This window comes from Myiozetetes cayanensis, unplaced genomic scaffold (genome assembly GCF_022539395.1).
Source record: "Myiozetetes cayanensis isolate MyiCay16 unplaced genomic scaffold, myiCay2020 scf1, whole genome shotgun sequence".
NCBI classification, from domain to species: domain Eukaryota; kingdom Metazoa; phylum Chordata; class Aves; order Passeriformes; family Tyrannidae; genus Myiozetetes; species Myiozetetes cayanensis.
The window spans coordinates 82156471-82171073 of record NW_026086604.1 but is presented as its reverse complement, the minus strand read 5'-3'; the positions used below and the strand labels follow the sequence as shown (position 1 = coordinate 82171073).

At 40.5% G+C, this 14603-nt stretch overlaps 1 protein-coding gene across 1 annotated transcript; it reads right to left on the bottom strand.

The window, feature by feature from the left end:
- Positions 1–560: 560 nt before the first annotated feature.
- On the bottom strand, positions 561–5042 carry LOC126646394 (ovalbumin-related protein Y-like). The gene is made up of 7 exons (XM_050327734.1): positions 4875–5042; positions 4254–4304; positions 3501–3629; positions 2575–2692; positions 2198–2340; positions 1708–1863; positions 561–962 (listed from the first exon to the last, which is right to left on the bottom strand). The coding sequence occupies exons 1-7, from the start codon at positions 5040–5042 to the stop codon at positions 561–563; spliced, it is 1167 nt and encodes a 388-aa protein (XP_050183691.1).
- Positions 5043–14603: the final 9561 nt, after the last annotated feature.

Below are 14603 nucleotides of genomic sequence, written 5' to 3'. Positions count from 1 at the left end.
TAGGAAAAAGTGGTAAACTTTCTGTATAATCCCTCAGAACAAGACACCTAGCTTTACAGTACATACAGCACAAGTTAGCACAAATTTCTTCCTGGAAGAAGAATGCTTTGCTGAAGTTAAGAATTTCATCTGCAAGTTGTCCAGGCATCACTTCAACAAGTTCAAGAGAAAGGAACAGGATTATTCTGAAAGCTATGTTTATTTCTGAGAACTCCTATAGGAAAACCAGATTCTCAATATCAGTGTCAGACTTTTTCACAGAAGTCAAAACACTGGCCCTGTCTCTCAAGTTATTCAAAGATGATCAGAAATACTTCTAAGATACCTCACAAAATTCTCACTTAATCCTGGATATAAATCCTGAGTGCAACTTGTGTAAGCAGAAATACCAACACCTAAAGACCTGAAAAGTCACATGCTTCTTCCAGAATATCTCAATAGATATTGAAGGCTTTCCCCCTAGAGAAAGTAGTGAAGAGTTGAGATTATACTACAATACTAAAGTAAAGGGAGTCTGTTTCTGAGGGAAAGGCAATCACTATTTCCAGCTTTTTTACTCTTTAGGGAGAACAATATCTACCAAAGAAAAGGATCATGTCACTTGGGTTGTGTCTGATCAAGAAAAGGAATGGGTGGTCAGCTCTAAACTCTTCAAACTCAGGGGATTGTTGGATATCTCCTGTCACAACAGCTGAGCCAGTCTCCTCAGTGCCCTCCTCAGTGACTTCCATGTACGCCTCATGGATGGCCTCAGATATCTTCAGGCCCTCTGCTGAAGAGATGCCAGAGAGATTGGCCAAGGGGCTGAACAGGTCGGTCATACCCAGGGCTGTTAGGACAGATGTGAGGTTATATTTTTTCTCAATCTTCATGCGTGGGAGGTACACTTTCACCCTCTTCTTCTCCATCACACTGGGACTGGTCCACTTCATGAGTCTTTCATAGCTGAGTTTGTTCTCGAGCTGTAAAGAAAGGCAGGGAATGAAATGTCTGATACAAAAGTTCAGTGGCCTTAACAAATGTGTTTATGCCATGTGTTATGTTTTTTCACATTTACTTTGTGTACACAGTAGAACCGATACTTAATCTTAAATACATTTATTCATCCTGTATGCTTCCTCCTGACTACGGACTGTATTTCATCTGTCTTGAGGAATTTCCTCAAAACTTTGTAATCCAAAAATTTTTCGTCAGTTCAAGTATTTTTTTTTGTAAAAATACAATTTTTGAAAACATCATATCAAATTGGCCCTAAAACAGTTCCTCTTGGGACATATTTTATTGATACCTTTCCTCAATGTCATTCCTCTCGTGCTACATTTCTCATTTTTCTTTTAGTCACCTCTTGAAATGCTTTCCTCATCACTTCCACTTTTTATTTCCCCTAGGATAAACTTTTTTTCTTCAGTAAACCTTTGAAATCACTCAAAGTGATAAAAATCCGGCATCGTGTCAGTTACTGATCCGTGATGGTGACTGAGGCATATGGCAACATCCCCTTCTACAGGACTACAGCAGCACTACACTGCCTTTCTTTCATCTTATAAAATTTAATTCAGGGCTCTCTCAGGTCTCTACCTGAGCACCTGGTAGCTCCTGGGTGGCTTTTCTGCTCCCCTGCCAGCCCAGCACAGCTGGGACAACTGGGACATCAAGAAGACTGACAGCAGCCAAGCCCCACTTCTGCTTCCCCTGCCAGGGTCATACCTGTTCCAGGCCAGAGATGTCATCAGGCAACATCACCAACAGGCTCAGCTCTCCACTGGCATATGGAAGCTCCAGGACCTTAATTCTGTCTGCAGCAACTCTTCCCACTTTGAAGGTACTGTTCTGACACATCATTTGCACAAGTCTGCTGTCTTGCTGCAAAAACAGAAATGTGAGATGATGTGACTGGGGAGCAATTTTTTTTTTGGTCAGTCAAATGTACAAGCCCTTTGAAAGGGACAGAGTTGGATCTTCAAGTATGTTGCCTTCGACGAACAGCTGTGTCTCCCTTTACCTCTCTTGCTTACTTGTGTGCCCTGGAATCCTGGTCAGACACAGCTCTTGCAAACACCACTTGGCTTTAGGCCAAGCACTTGGCTTTAGGCCAGGTGCCCAACTAAATCACCCAACCTGTGACAGCAATAGGTTGTATTTGTAACACCCAGACTGCTGGCTGTGTGAGCCAACAGCTGTGTCTATGCCCTCCTACCTCTGTCACATTGAAGGGCACTTCCTGAGTGTCTTCTTCTCTAAACGCGGTCTTCCATATCCCTTTGAAGTAAATGGCATTCACAAAGACCAGTGCAGTATCGAGATCAACAGAGTCTGGCATAATCAAATCTTGAATCCGTCCTTTAATAGAGACAGAGAAGGGAGTGGTAAGATACACCTTCTCTGATATGCACCAACCTCTGCAATGTAGGGATGAGGGTGAGGGGTCCTGCTTTGTGGGGTTTTGTTTTCATAGCAATAAGCAATCTGCTCTTGTTTGACCCACTTTTTCTAGACATTATGAGGAGTGGAAGACAGGGATATAGTTTATGGTAGGTGGGAGAAAATACCTGCTACCCATTTTTCAGTCCTTACCATTTGTCTCTTTCTCCACCCAGGAGTTAATGAGCTGTCTTGCTTCCTCTGCAGCTGTTTTGAAGTTAACTTCTTCCAGCTCTGCTTTGTAGAATTTCTTTGCACACTTTAAATATTCCTATAAGCAGAAAGATTGCAGTTGTCAGACTCATGACAACTTGGAATTATATGAATGTGTAAAGCAAGACTGTGACATAAAGTAGAATGGTTAAAAGGACGTTGAATGTTTACTCCTGTGTTTGAACATGTTAGTCATTAAACATGTCAGACACTGAACAGTCAACAGCTGTCTCCCTGTAACTGAAATCTTAAAGCTGTACAACAAAGACTGCTTCACATATATAGGTCTGGCACTTTTTGATGAGATAGGGCCTTAAGCCACAATTTTGAAATAATTTCTTTATTTTACCAAACCAGTCTCAGTTTAACAAACATTTTCAAGGACAGACAATGTTTGTCTCCTCTTTTTGTCTTTTTATTTTCAATACTATGTTCTTACATTTTTAGATTTCAAAAATAAAACTTCCTTTCACTGGGAAGATTTGATATTTGGCATTGAAAGAAATCCAAATTTGACAATTTTAGTCTTCATTATTTCAAGTCATAAAATGTATTAAATTGCCCTTAAAAGTTACATTTTTCACTAAAAGCCCCTTTTCTAGCAAACAAACAGCAATCTTGACTGATCTCTGTGACTTGTAACATGAGCTTATTTTATGCCATTATACCTTTGCCTGACTGCCACCCAACAGCCACCTAAAAGCCACAGAAAGGTCCAAACTCCTTCTTGTGCCAGTTCCTCTCATGGCTCACAACCACCTCTTCACTGACAGACAACAGGCTATTGTTGGTGGTGCATCTCTAGGGTAGAGCCACAGGGGCTTTTACAGGAAATCTCATGGAAGTCAGTACACGATGTAACTCACCTGAAGAACAGGGTATGTTTTGTCAATATAGATTCTGTCAGCAATCCTGAGTGAGTACGTAGCATTTTGCCTGGTGATGTCTAAGAGAAGATCCTTCAGTGTACTGTGGATTTGTTCAGAAGGGCCACACTGAGGTGATGACATGAAAATGAGAAGACAGATTGCATAAGGAAGTAAGATCCTAAAATATCATCCTTATCAGTTAAGAGTCATGCTACAGGGAAGTCCTCCCCCACAAACATAGGGCTGTCACCTTTGGAACAGCTGGTGCTGGGGTGATGGTGCATTGAACTGGTAAGTTCATCCTTGTCAAGACAAGACCCCTGAAATGTGCTTTTTATAAGATGCTGTTGTGCTCCTGTCACTGAGACTTCTGGGCTCTTCTCTGCCCAGCATCTTCCTGCCCTGCTTTGGAGTCTCTCAACTACAAATCTAACTGCTGTACCCTGGCTCCAGGTGATGAGTCCCTTTCACATGCCATCCTCCAGCAGCACTTGCCCAGTAAGGCCCTCTGGTGCCCATAGCATTGTACCCCGTGTTCTGATGAAAGATGAGCAACCTGCTGTCCTTCTCCATTTGTTAAAAAACAGGTGAATCACACCCTTCTTCCCTCTCTCGACACACCCCCTTGGTTTGAGGACATTACCAGAGTTTTTGTCAGGATCTGAAACTGCCAGAAGGAGAGGTGGAACAGTTCTAGTTTTGTTCTAAGGAGAAAATAAGACAGAAAGAAAGATTAAATCATTTCTCTACCTGGGAGTCAGTAGTGTCTCTATCTCCTGTAGCATTATCAAAGTGAAGAACCTGCAAGAGAAAACACCAGTAGTAGAAATTACAAGCACGACCAAAAATAATGTGACTTTGAGATTCACACAGGATACTTGAGGTAAAACTATTGGCTCAGAAAAAAAAAGGTGCTAATTGAGGACACAGATTAACCAAAAATTTACAAGTGAGCTTACAACTGGTCTATGCCCTCTGTGGTCTTCTTGGAAACTGTAAATACCACTCTTTGCTTAGATGGTATTTTCTATAGTTAATGTCTACAAATTAATTGAGTTACAAATTCTGTACTGCTAATAATATTCTGTCTTCCTCTCTTCTTGAGATATATCATTTTTATATATTAAAGAAATCTGATTACATTATCTGAAAGTTGTGAGAATTTAGAAAAAGAATCATATAATAAAATGTACTGACTGGTAGTCTATTTTGCTATTGTCCTTGAGATATTTTTTTTAATATTAAAGCCAACTTCTTGTTATAGTGAAAATACACTTTTTTATTATTATTATTTTCTATATATAACTCTTCATTCATTTCTCCATTTTGTGACTTTGGCTTCTTAACGTAAAAGTGCGTTAAGTAACTCACCTTCTCCATCTGAGACTGAGTGTTACCTCTTGCTCCCAGATACACCATGGACAGAGTTGAAATCAAACTCAGGGAGGAAAAGATGATGTTGTCGTTGGCATGGTGAACTGTCAGCTCTTTGAATACATCAAAACAAAATTCTGCATTTGCTGCACTCATGGAGCCCATTGTGAAACCTGGATAGTTTGAAGCAAACAGAAAGAGTCTGACTTATTGTGATGGAATTTGTTCATTTTAATGCAATAAAGTCTGTATACCTGAACCCCTGAACTTCGTGCACAGGGTGTTTTTCAGCAAGCAGAATCCAGTGGTGTGGATTTAAAAGGCAGACATGCTTTTGGATTCATGAGCAATCAAAATGCTGGACATCTTGCCAGCAATGCATAGGCTGGTGATTCCTGTATTTGAAACTTAAGTTGTCTTTCTCTGGACATGTACACCATATTATTAAAAATCTTGCAAAGAGTATTAGCTACCTTGAAGGAGGCTTCTTGACAGTAATTTCTCACACATAAGTTTTTTCTCAAAATCTTAATTTTTTTGAGAGTCCAAACCACTTTCTTCACTATAGCTTTTAACATCACTTTTAAGATTAGTGATCTTAAAAGGGCAGCAGTCCCCTGTTATCCAAACTACAGTTACTTCCAGAATACAATGTGCTGAAGCGACAGCATAAGTTTTATTTTATTCATTGTAATTTCAGCCCAGCGTAAATGGAAGCTAGGTTCTTACACTACCTACTTTATCAGAAGTCTCAAATGTTAACAACATTACCTTCTTTTTTTAAAGTAAAATAATGAAGGCACAGTAATGAAGACTACAAATTATTTAATAAATTAATCCAGTTTATTACAAACATCTGTGACTAATACATTCTATTCAGCATTGACTCGATCATATCTTACTCAGTTTTAAAAAAGTGTTCTTCAATTTTTATTGACACTTTTTAAATAAAATAAAACACTCTTTAATAAAACAGTGCTTGTTTAGCCTCATGTTTAATTTGCAAAGATCTTCACATATCCAATATTTTAATATTTTTTCTCTTTTTCTAATATTCTTGTAAAATTTTCCCAGTAGTTTCAGCACCTAGCATTTCACATAGCCCCAAAAGGAAGGATTTCTTAGTAAAGAAGACAACACACTGTAGAAAATACAATACTGTAAAGTCTAATGCCACAGTATAGTGTTAATACCACTTATAACTTATGAGCTCCAGAGGATCTTCAAGCAATTTGTTTCCCTCTGTGGCTGCTAGAAAACAAAATCCAAGGTATTCTGCCATATGTACCACAATCCCTGTGGAATCAACACATTCATGTGACAGTCATCTTGTGGGATAATTTGAAAAACAATGCATTTAACTGCTCCCCTGCTAGAATGGATGATCATTCTCTCTCCAAATGGAACTGCTTATATAGGTGATATAGGGTAGATTTTTTTATAATTCGCTTATTCTGCTTACTATTATATTTTAGATTTTAAGCTCCATGTATGTTCTTGGTGAAGAAAGAGATTCATGAAGTAAATGTTTTTATTGTTAATCTTTGAAAATGTAATTATTAAGGATAACACAGAGCTGCAGTGTGCTGAGGTCACCTGAACATGCTGCATTCCTTAATTTCATTCAGAGAATATATTCCATAGCCCCTGGAATTTAAACAAATTCAGTTTTGTCTTTTGATTCTAAATGAAAAATTAAAGTAATAGAGGAAGAAGGAGGAAAGTTTGTTGTAACATATCAGCAGCTGTTCAGTGTGGAAGAGTTAGTAAACAAAATAAAAGTACATACAGACAAATACTTTGACTTTATGCATGGCAGAGTGTAAAACAGTAAAATAATACAGAACACACATATGAAGGTAGGTAAGATTTCTGCAGAAGGTGTCCTTTAATAATTTGTTTCTTCAGCTGATATTGAAGGCCATAGACATGAAGTTACATCAAGCTGATTATAAGTTTTGTAAAATACTTAAAATGTTTTCTAAATTGCAGATTAGAACTTAAATCATAATTGAAAGAAATGCTTACCTTATCAGGTTCACCTGCGAAGGTAACAGCACAGCTTCTCAGCTGTACGTGGGGCAGACCTGACGAACTCCTTGTATTATATCTCCTGTTATTTTGTGACACGCCCCATGCTGTGTTTACCCAATAAAGTGATGGATGGAGCTCAGTGTCAGACATGGACTTTTACTTGGAATAAGTCCATTCTTTAAAACAAACAAAAAAAGTCTGAATGAAAGGATTTTATCCTAAAATCTCCAAAAAGGAAGATTCATTATTCATAGCATGTGAAACCTTGCAGAAAAGGAAGGAGCATATTGATATGTCTGAAGCAAATAATGATAGAAGCTGTTCAGTGGAACTTGAATAGTAAGTATGATTTGGTTATGGCAGTAAATAGTGTAGCATAACTTCTGAAAATAGAATAAAAATAAAAGTTGAGGAATTCAGTCTTGCAGAATGTCTGTAAGGAATTTTCCGTTGTTTTCCTTATTATTCCTCTGCTGTGAGTACTGACAGGCCAGGTCACTCTCAGCATCACCAATCTGTGAACTCACAAATTTTGCTAAGATCAGCATATGTAGGATTACTTGCTACAGAATGCCCACACTGAACATATTGCAACTTTTTTCCTGCTGTCGGATGGACCATTAATACAACTAGTTTTGATTCCTGCCAGAATCCGTAGCTCTTGCTGAGGAATGAAGAAAATTCTGCTACCAGGGAACACGAGAAAGAGTACAAAGAGCACATTCTTCAAATCTTAGTTGTTAAATTTAATAATACTGAAGTCGATTTTTCTGCAAAAAGTTGTATGCAACTGTCTGGTGTCAGTTTCTGTACTGTAAAAGACCATAGACACAGAGTTTCACAAAGCACAGCTAGAGCAATCCAGCTCAAGGAACTCTGACATAGTCACAATCTGAGCCTTGCATCAGTGCAACAAAAACCCTCAGTGCATATATTGTGGGAATACAACTTAATTTCAAAAGCAATATTCACAGCATCTGCATAGAACAGAATTACAGAGCTAAAGAAAAATGTTTCGGGGAAAGAGGGGTTAAGAAGATAAGAAAGACAAGACTTCTGTTGCTTTCTAAATTTTAAATCAGGATATTTAGATCCTACTAAGATGGTACCAGAACAGGATTTAAACTCAGTGCTAGAATTTTGAAGGGTAGTTTAAGGTGAGCTGTTCTTTTCCACAGGTCACAGCACTATATTCTAGGTTCAAAATGTGCCTTTTGTACACACAGAGACCATTCTTACAGGTCTTCCACAAGCAACTTCATGGCACATCAGCTGAACAAACCAACTGAAGAAACATTCATGGTCTGCAAGACAGTCATAATATACAATAGAAAGCAGAAAGCAGTCACATAATTCCTTTGAAATAAAAGAATGGACAGACAATAAAAGAAACTGCTTTGACCTCTCTAAATGCCATGTGATTTTAAAACAGAAATCTAAAGTCAATATACAAAATGCCTCTGAAATTGTCTAGAACAAATTATGCCTCAAGAGAGTAGAGGTGGACTTTTTAACCCTTTTAGTTGTCTATGCAAGAGGAAAGCCTCTGAATCATCCATACCTTTCTCCCTAATACAGTCCTTACTATTCCTGTTTATCTGAAGCTGCTAATGCAATAGAAATCATGAAGAGCTCAGTCTGGACTGGTGCACTTACATACCACTAGTAGTTTACATGGCACAGTGTGTAGTCCAGGCCAGTCTGCTACAACCCTTGCTATGCAGCAACAGTTTGTATTGACTTCACTTAGAGGGCTCATCACTGTGAATATATTGTAAAGAGAATTCCCTTTTCTCTCTCAGGAGCAGTATGTAAATTGGTCACCACTGCTGTGAGTCCCACTTATCTGAAAATGGTGCGACCATGCTGGTGGAAGACAGGTCAAATGGGTGCATGTGTCTGTGTATGGTGAATCCTTAATCACACAACTGAGAGTGCTTCCTAGACTGCAAGCTATTCCTGCAACTGCTGACCCTTCTGCCTTTTCCACTTGGGACTACCTTGTTTCTGCTCAAAGAGGCTTTAACACTTTAACACAGCCGTGGTCCACTGTAGTATACTTGACAGCTCAGAAATCAAAGGATTAGCCAATATCTTCTACCCTGTCACTTCTAACTGTCAAATATGCCTTGAATCTTTTTCCTTGACAATCAAATTGTCTAGTGCTGTGCTTCAGCTCTCCACAGGTGATCCACCTTGGCATTTGTGCACTATCTACCTGAATCACGTTTGTATCATCATAGACAGTCTGTAACTTCGTAGCTACAAAGATGTCCAGTGAGTCAGCACAGTTCTGCAACAACCAACTCACAGCATTAATGTTGCTGTCGTGGTGTTCGATACTTCTGAGCTGAATATATTCATTAATGAAAGGAATTTTCTGTTTTACAGTTGCAAAGGGGCAGTCTACTCCTCAAGAAGCATGTTAATACACAACCCAGGTTATTGATTTTGTTAACATTTCTATTTTTTATTTTTATTAGTGATTAACGTAAAGCAAGTTGTAAAAGCAAAAAAAAAGTCATTCCACAAGTAAGTAAAATCTTGATCAGGATCAGCCATCAGCACAGAATTGTAAGAATATAAGAGGTACTGCCTAGTCAACTTGGCTTTAGATCTGTCATGGAGTCTAGTGAGATTAAGCAAAACTTTCTGCAGTTGAAACACTTCCTGGCATAAAAGATAATGGATTACCCTGTCCAGCACAACTGTGTAAGCACAAACACTTAAAAGGATGTGTTTATCCACATGTCCTTTTTGACAATGCTTGTCCCAAGAAAGAGGTCAGCTAAGGCTTTGCTGCCCTTTCCTCTTCTGGGCATTTCATTGTGAAGCTGTCCCTAAACCAACAGACTCTTGGACATTTGAACTTTTACAAAGGAATATGAAGTCCAGGTCAGCTCACAAACCAAAGCCTCTCATCCAATCATAACATCACACGCAGATCTCAAGATTTTGTTCACATCCATGCTGCTGTTCTTTTGTCAGTAGCAAAGAGCATGCTGATTGTTTCATGTTTGTCTTGCTCAGAGTGAGTGCCAGTGATTGTTCAGTTACCTGCCATTGGTGCCATAACTGTCAATGATGGTTTTCCTCTCAGTTGTCCTCTAGGACTGTGTTCTTTTCCCAGTCTGACTGGTCGAGCTCCTTCAGATAGGAGCTCATACCCTACCTGGCACCTTTCTGCAGCAGCCCTGTGCTGTTCTGAAGGTCATATGTTGTTGTTTGCAGTGCTGCCTTGTCCATTCACAGGCTGTGACAGGAATGTGGATCCCTAAATTTTGGCAGAGTGAATTTCTCTATGAAGACATATTCAGAAGGATCCTGTGATGGCCTTGGTGACAAGTCTTTCACCCTTGCTCAATAAATTTGCTTAGAAGCACACGTAGCATCCAGAGTCTGTTGCTGTACAGGTTCTGAACCAGCACACAGAGCAGTCCCTTTTTCAGCCACCATAGCATATTTGAAGTCCCTTATTCATCCCTCAAGTCCATGGATTCAACCAACAGCCAGGGCAAGGCTGTGTATGGCCTAACTCACTGGGTCCTGGCAGGAGGGTACCCTGGCAGCAGGGTAACCAGGTCCTTACACCCAGCATACACATTGCACAGGACAGGTGGCCACTGACATAACTAATTTACTGGCTGTGTCACATGGGAACTTAGTTACCAGCATCCCTCCCCAAAGACAAGACTGTTTATGGCAGCCTGTGACTAACACTGCTCATACCACCATGTCTGTCACTTTACCTCCCATCACTCACTGGAAGTCTGCTCAGCATGTCCTTTATCTAAGCACGCACTCCCAGGAAAAGTAGCATTTTTCTTTTGCACAGGGTAGGATAAACTAACCTCTTGGTTAGTTTCAACACAGACATCCTTCCATGAAGTCTTCCTCTCCTCTGATTAGTAGCCTACTGAGGTTCTTAACAATATTCCTAACGTGTTTCCTGCTTCTTCTGCAGGAAAAGTCTGCTGCAGAAAAGGAGAGATGTCACTGCACAAAGGTCTGTGCCATCATGTTGGCTTTGCCGTAAAGAACTGGTAGTCCCTGCAGAAACCAAGTTGACCATGAGTCAGCAGTGTGTCCTTGTGGCAAAGAAAGTCAGCTGCACAATGGTATGCCTTGGGAAAACCATTGCCAGCAGGTAAATGAGGTTATCCTGACCCTCAGCTCAGCACTGGTGGAACCAAAGTTGGAATGCTGTGTCCAGCTCTAGGCTTTCCAGAGCAAAGAGATGTGGATGTACTGGAGCAGGACCAGAGATGAGCCTCAAAGACAATGAAGTGATTAAAATGTCGGTCATGAGAAGAAAAACTCAGAGAGATGGGACTTGTTACTCTGGAGAGGAGAATGTTCAGGGAGGATCTTACACATGAGCATAACCTACTTGATGGGAAGGTAAAAAGAAGATGAAGCCAGATTTTTCCCTGTGAACAGGCAAGAGGGAATAGACACAACCCCAAATAGCATAAATTACATTTAAACATAAGAAAATACATTTTCTTATGGGGAGAGAGGTAAATCTAGATTGCCCACAGAAGCTGTGGAGCCTCCATCCTTGGAAATATTCAAAACCCAGCAGGACATGTCCCAGGCGACCTGCCATAGCTGAATCTGATTGAAGGAGGGAGCTTGAAAGAGAGAATGAGAAGAAGTCACTACCAATCTCAACTATTCTGTGATTTTGTGAGAAAAATTTAAAGGGACATGGAGACAATGGTGATTGCATATTAATATTAATATTAATATTCAAAGAAAGTACTGTGGTGTAGATGAGGAGTGTATGGCATGTTCAACTACTGTTTCCATGTTGTATGAAGAGCAAGGTTGCCTCGTAGTGGCAGACCCTTGAACCTCTCTTTGCGCTTTCTGGAGGTGTGTTATTTATACCAGGAGGTGTAGAAGGTTTCAGATTTTGTCTTGCCCTACATATGTTACCTTCCACCTGGAGCATGCAGAGCAGTCTGTCAGACAAACAGAGTCTTGGTTCTCCAGAAAACAAAAAAGCCAGAAGCCTTTGGAAGGCTGTGACAAAAAATCCAGTAGCAACAAGGAGGTTTTCTAGGTTTATTTATATTTTTGCCTTTATTCAAGTAAAAACTTTTGTTGCATTTTAATATTGTTAGCTTTTCTTTCTTTTTCTTTCTTTCTTTCTTTCTTTCTTTCTTTCTTTCTTTCCTTCTTTGTTTCTTTCTTTCTTTCTTTCTTTCTTTCTTTCTTTTTCTTTCTTTCTTTCTTTCTCTCTTTCTTTCTTCTTCTTCTTTCTTTCTTTCTTTCTCTTTCTTTTCTTTTCTTTTCTTTTCTTTTCTTTCTTTTCTTTTCTTTTCTTTTCTTTTCTTTTCTTTTCTTTTCTTTTCTTTTCTTTTCTTTTCTTTTCTTTTCTTTTCTTTTCTTTTCTTTTTTTCTCTTTTAAAGCATATATGCTCAATTGCCTATTGGCATGGGAACCAGATCCATGCCTGGGAAATGAATCCGGAGGGCAAAAGGGTACAGGTACTCAGACAGAGTATGGGGTCTCTGTGCTGCTGGAGCATCTGCAACTTTCCATTGCATGCTTGCTTGGTGGGTAAGAGCACAGGGATTCTGAACCACAGTCACTGCCTCTCTGGGGTACAGGAAGGAATACTCCTGCCAAATCTCTCCAGTGTTTTGGAGAGCTCAGAGGCTGCATTCATCATTCTGCTGTCCAGGTCTGCCATCCCCTTCATGGCAAACACTTTTCCACTGTCCTTTAAATATTTTGCCTTCTACCCAGCCTATGGTGGACAGGACCACATCCTAACCATCGGCGTTTTGATACAGGTTTGGTCCAGTATTGCTGAATTTGCACTTTTTGCTGTCTCCTGTTTTCCCTTTAGGGAAAGGGAAAGCTTTGTATTTGCTTGTAAGCCTCATGGCCCCTTTGCTTTTCCCCATTCTTTCACATTGACCTTTTTTGTCATTCAGGAAACAACGTTGGTCACTGAGTCATACCTTTGTACTTTAAGCACTTTCCAGTTTAATAATCATAGAAAGGAAAGTTTGCAAATGTAACCCTTTTCAAGTCTTCTTATTGTTTAGGTGTACAGGCTTTTAAATTTAACAAACTCAATCAGCTGCTTCTGGCTACAAGAAGCCAGATATTTCTGGTTACAAGAGGTGCAGAAAGTGAATAAACTGCTTAAGATAAGCCTTGACATTGAAAATTGAAATTCTGCATCTCTTGGAACTGTTCATACCACTGCTTTAATTTCTAAAGTATAAAAATTAAAGTATACTTGGTAAAATAGCTGGGTTTACCTATGAAAAACAATTTAAAATATCCTGATGATATTCAAATAATGGGGATGTCAGACATGGAGTAGTAGCTTCTTTCCTCTACAGATACACTGTTATTACACTGCATCCTGTGTTAATGTGGAAATAGAATCATAGAATCATGGAATACCCTGAATTGGAAGGGACCCACCAGGATTTCACAGAATTTCATAGACTATCCTGAGTTGGAAGGGACCCACAGGGATCATTGAAGTCCAGCTCCTGGCCCTGCACAGGACACCCCAAGAATCATCTGCCTGAGAGCACTGTCCAAATGCTTCTTGAGCTCTGTCAGGCTTGGTGCTGAGACCACTTCCCTGGGAAGCCTGTTCCTGTGCCCGACCATCCTCTGGGTGAAAAACCTTTTCCTAATATGTAACCTAAACCTGAGACAACTTCATGACGTTCCCTCAGGTCCTGTCACTGGTCACCACAGAGAAGAAATCAGTGCCTCCTCTTCCCTTCATGAGGAAGTTGTAGACTGCAATGAGGTCTCCCCTCAGTCTCCACTTCTCCAGGCTGAACAAATCAAGTGACTTCATCTGCTCTCCATAATGCTTCCACTCCAGACACTTCACCAGCCCTCCTTTGGACAGTCTCTAACAGTTTTGTATCTTTCTTATATTGTGGTGCCCCAAACTGCACACAATATTCAAGGTGAGGCAGCACCAGCACAGAGCAGAGAAGGACAATTGTAGAATCATAGAATAGAACCATAGAACCATAGAATCATAGAATCAGTCAGGTTGGAAAGGACATCTGAGATCATCAAGTCCAACCCTTGATCCACTACCACCACAGTTACTAGATTATGGCACGGAGAATCCACCCCTTCCCTGGGCAGCCCATTGCAATGTCTGATTACCTTCTCTGTAAAGAATTTCCTCCTCATATCTAACCTAAACCTCCCCTGGCAGAGCTTGAGACCATGCGCTCTTGTCTTACTGAGAGCTGCCTGGGAAAAGAGACCAACCCCCACCTGGCTACAACCTCCTCTCAGGGAGTTGTAGAGAGCGATGAGGTCTCCCCTGAGCCTCCTCTTCTCCAGGCTAAACAACCCCAGCTCCTTCAGCCTCTCCTCATAGGACTTGTGCTCAAGTCCCTTCACCAGCCTGGTTGCTCTTCTCTGGACCTGCTCCAGCACCTCAATATCCTTCCTGAACTGAGGGGCCCAGAACTGAACACAGCACTCCAGGTGTGGCCTCAGCAGCACTGAGCACAGGGGAAGGATCACTTCCCTGCTCCTGCTGGCCACACTGTTCCTGATCCAGGCCAGGATGCCATTGGCCTTCTTGGCCACCTGGGCACACTGCTGGCTCATGTTCAGCCTCCTGTCAGTCAGCACTCCCAGGTCCCTTTCTGCCTGGCTGCTCTCCAGTCACTCTGTCCCCA

Excerpts from the sequence above, each read along its gene's own strand:
- LOC126646394 (XM_050327734.1), bottom strand. The coding sequence starts at position 5,042 with ATGGGCTCCATGAGTGCAGCAAATGCAGAATTTTGTTTTGATGTATTC. Across the intron at positions 4,305-4,874 it reads CTCAGTCTCAGATGGAGAAG|GTTCTTCACTTTGATAATGC; the intron begins GTGAGTTACTTA and ends TTTCTCTTGCAG. Across the intron at positions 2,693-3,500 it reads AAACATACCCTGTTCTTCAG|GAATATTTAAAGTGTGCAAA; the intron begins GTGAGTTACATC and ends TTCTGCTTATAG.